We start from the raw sequence: 4127 nt of genomic DNA, 5'->3' as shown, positions 1-4127 counted from the left end.
GCCTACCCATCTGGAGTGAATTGGATCACAGGTGTAGAAGCAAATTTCCCACCCCATGCCCAGGTCTTAAGAACTTTCCTCCCAACTTACCTGGGGGCTGCCAGGACTTGCCACATGGGGCTACTAGAGCTCATGGGGTCCTGACTTGGAGACAAGAAGGCTCTCAAAAGTGTTTTATGCTGGGAGCTGAGGGTTGAGCAAAAGGCCAAGAGTGGGTGGCCTTGGGGAGAAGTCCTTGGGGGGGGGTCTCTAGACCTGCTCAACAGGTTCTCTTTGCTCTGGGCCACAATGACCCTGGCTCTGATTCAGAAGCAATACCTGGGGACTGTCCTGCTCACTCTGACCACTCAGCAACTAGGCAAAGGCATCTGGCCACAACTCCACCATATGTGTGTAGGAAGACTTCTTGGGACCAGTCTCACTCCACCTTGCCTACTTAAAAGAGGCAACCCAAAGACTATACTGGATGCCAGAAGTACACAGAGCTCTGAGCGCAATACTTGGGCAGATCTTGGATGGGATGTGGGGATGACAACCCCCAGAATCTAAACTTGGAACCAGCTTGAGGCCCTCCGTTCCTTTGCCTCTTAGCCACTTACAGAAAAGAATTCTGAGTATACACTTTGCATATACCCCAAACATTTAACTATTTTAGGAGACCCCTCCTTCCTCGAGAAAGAGAGGCAGTTAGAACACTTATCTCTTAGAGCACACTATACCCTAGTGTGTGCCAGTGTGGAACACTCAGGGGACAGTCTAGAGAGTTCCCTCTCCTAGCTTAAGGACTGACCGATGCACCTGACACTTAGATTACAAAGGTTTATTTAGAAAATGGTTTTGTTGTTTTGGCTGTCATTGTTTTTGGCAAACAAATACTCTCAGTAATCAGAGATTGTTTGCGCCCTCACTCCTCCCCCAGACAGACGCTTTTCAGGTCATAGGAAGTCAGTCCTTGCTCACAGGGAACACTGAGAGTTGGGGGTGGAGGGAGATCCTTTCTTGCTGTAGTTGTCTGCTGTCTAAAATCCTAACTTCACAGCCATCACACTCCACAAAAGCTCTTTCAGGAACTGGATCCACAACCTAGCCACAGCCACTCGCTGAGATGGGAAGGCAAAGGGGTCTCCCTGTCTCCTCCCCACTCCCGGAGGCCCAGTTGTCTCTCGCCCAGCTCCTTCTGGTTACATTCCACACTGTGCCCTGAGTTCCAGGCCACTCCTGGAACTCTGGAGAGGTCACCCCTGACTCTGCCTGCCCGAGTTCGGAGCTGTCCAGATCAGTGCCAGGCGGCCTGAGGGTCACTGCCTGAAGCCCCTTCTCCTTCTTCGAAAGAGGATGTGCTTGAAAGAGCGCCTGAAATCCTGATTGAAGACGGTGTAGATGACCGGGTTGAGCGAACTGTTGCAGTAGCCGATCCAGAAGAAAAACTTAAAGAGCGGTTCAGGCAACTGGCAGGCCTCGCGGCAGATGCCATACAGGCTGTAGCTGAAGAAGAAGGGGAACCAGCATAGTACGAACACACCCATGACCACCGCCAAAACGAACGTGAAGCGCTTCTCTCGCGCCTGGGCCACCTTGCGGCGGCACACGCTGCTGCGCGCCCGGCGCCGGCGAGACAGAAAGAACTCGACGGAACGCGAGCTTGCCCGCGACAGGCGCCCGCCGGGACCTGGGGATCGAGAAGCGGCCCGAGCGCCCTGCTCGGCCGCCAGTCCCGGTCCTGGTCCTTCTGCACTACCCATGTCCCCCTCGGCGCCCTCTCTCCGTCGTCCTCCTCTGCGCAGCGCGCCCCGGCGTCTCCGCCTCTCCGCCGCGCTGCTCTCATCCGGCTCCACATCGGTGCGCGGGGGCGCGCAATGCCCGTTCTCTCCTGCCGCCTTGCCCAGCCCATTCTCTGTGGTCGGGGACGCGCCGTCGGGGCCGGTGGGGGTACGTTTCTCGCTGAGCGTACGCGTGCGTAGCTTGGCCACGCGGTAGATGCGTGCATAGACCAGGCCCATGATGAGGCAGGGCGCGAAGAAGGAGCCTATGCAGGAGGACAAGATGTACCAGGTCTCATCGTTGAGGCCGCACTGCGGGTAGGCGGCGCCGTCGGACCGGCGGTAGAACGAGACAAGAGGCGGGAAGGAGATGACAGCTGAAATGAGCCACACGGCCACGATAGTGGCCTTGACACGGCGCGGCGTGCGCTTCAGGTTGTACTCTACCGCCTGCGTCACAGACCAGTAGCGGTCCAGGCTTATGGCACACAAGTGAACGATGGACGAGGTGCAGAAGAGCACGTCCAGTGCCAGGTACACACCACACCACACTTGCCCGAAGTACCAGTAGGCCATGAGCTCATTGGCCAGCGAAAAGGGCATGACCAGTGTGGCCACCAGGATGTCAGCCGAGGCAAGAGACACCAGGAAGAGGTTCTGCGGGGCGCGTAGCGCTCTGCTGGTCAGCACAGCGATCACCACGAGCACGTTGCCCACCACGGTGAAAACGATGAGGAAACCCACCACAGCTGCCAGCCCTGCCACAGCACCTGCAGAGTACTGGCCCGGCGGCGGCCCCCAGTCAGTCCCCGAGGCGTTAGCACCCCCACCGCTACCCCATTCGCCCGCGTCGCTCCCGTTGGGGCCCTCAGTCGCCGCCACCGCGAGCGCCGCCGCCAGCGCCGGGGACGCCATGGTCCTCCTGCAAGCTACGCGGTCCTGCCAGGAGCCGGGGCGCAGCCGCGGCAGCTCGGGCGCCCCCCAGCCAGGGTCGGCGTCCGCATCGCCGCCTGCTCCTCCGGCGTGCCTGCTGGGGGCCGCGAAGCCCCGCAGCCGACCCTCAGCCGTGGTGGCCCGGCGGGCGGGCGGCGCGCCGGAGAGCGTGGCTGCCGGGCTCTCCGCAGCTGCCGCGCGCGTAAGTGCAGAGCTGGAGGTGCCCGGAGAGCGCGGCGACGCGGCGGTGGGGGGAAGGGGAGTAGGTCCCGGGTCCTCACGCGGCCCCGCCCTCGGCCTGGGTTCAGTTGGAGCGCCCCGGCCGCCAGCCCACGGAGATGCGGTGTCCAAGCTGGCGCACGCTAGCGACTTCACGGTCTGGGTACCCGACTGGGCTGCAGGCTGCAGGCGGTAGCACGGGCAATCTGCTTCCCATCCTCCTGGCTGGGGCTAGGCGAGCCAGGGCGCGGGCTGCCTCTCTTCCGGGCCCCCGCGCCCAACCTCCGACTGCAACTTTACTTTGCCGGGCTAGGCGCCTACACCCTCTGTCCTCCTGCTGCTCCGAGTGCGGGCGCCCCCCGTGGTCCGCGTTCGGTCGTGCGGGCGCCGCCTCGCCCTCCCCGCTCGCCGGTGCAGCGTCTCCGCCGCCGCCGCGGTGCGCTTGGCGCAAGTGCCGCCGCCCGGGCTCGGCTTCCAACTTGAGTCCAGTTGCGCAGCGGGGAGGGCGCAACGGGGCGGGGCGGGGCGCCCCGCAGGCCCGCCGCCGGCCCGGGGGGAGCGGGCCCGGAGCCGGAGCCCGCGGCCGCCTGGGCGAACCTGCCGGCGGCGCCGGGGAGGAGCCCGAGGCGGCGGCGCAAGGCGCGCACTCGGCGAGGGCGCCCCCTCCAGGACTGACTGCAGCTTGCTGGGCCCGGCTGAGCACCGGCTGGCCAGAGTGGTGAGTTCTAGAATACTGCTCTTTCTAAGACTGTAGCCTCCACTTCACTCAGTTACAAGCGATAGAGCGCGCGGGCGCGCACACACGCGTGCAACAAGGGGCTGGCTCGGGGTCCGCGGCCCGATTGGAGGGTGAGCCTGTAGCAGCGTGGCAGAGAACGCAACACCGCCTGTGCGCATCGTTCCAGTAGAGCTTCGGGTCCCTGCACCCCTGCTGAGCCACCTCCTCAGTCGGCCTCAGATCCCTCCTCTGCGCACCTCCCAGTGCTGTGGGATCGTGAATCATAACCGCGGTGTCAGTGGAGGCCCAGATCAGGCTCCCAAGCTCTATACCATTGTTGGCAATTGTTGAAATTTAGTCTTTATGCTGTGCCACCCTGCTTTTTAAAACTATAGAGGACACTCAAGATCACCGCCTTTGACAAACTCTGGACTGACCTGCCCCATGCTGGGCGATTTTATGGGAGTGAGTTCAAGGGACAGCGAGCAAATGCTGGG

The 4127-nt window shown here is 62.3% G+C and overlaps 1 protein-coding gene across 1 annotated transcript; it reads right to left on the bottom strand.

The window, feature by feature from the left end:
* Nucleotides 1–1298: 1298 nt before the first annotated feature.
* On the bottom strand, nt 1299–2675 carry Adra2c (adrenoceptor alpha 2C). The gene has a single exon (XM_027387124.2). The coding sequence runs from the start codon at nt 2673–2675 to the stop codon at nt 1299–1301; it is 1377 nt and encodes a 458-aa protein (XP_027242925.1).
* Between the last annotated feature and the right edge of the window lie 1452 nt (nt 2676–4127).

The sequence above is a fragment of the Cricetulus griseus genome, assembly GCF_003668045.3.
Source record: "Cricetulus griseus strain 17A/GY chromosome 1 unlocalized genomic scaffold, alternate assembly CriGri-PICRH-1.0 chr1_1, whole genome shotgun sequence".
Lineage (NCBI taxonomy): Eukaryota > Metazoa > Chordata > Mammalia > Rodentia > Cricetidae > Cricetulus > Cricetulus griseus.
The sequence above is the reverse complement of the archived record's forward strand: the minus strand, read 5'-3'. Positions and strand labels throughout refer to the sequence as shown.

What these genes read in the sequence shown, in the direction of transcription:
- Adra2c (XM_027387124.2), bottom strand. Translation starts at nt 2,675, where the DNA reads ATGGCGTCCCCGGCGCTGGCGGCGGCGCTCGCGGTGGCGGCGACTGAG.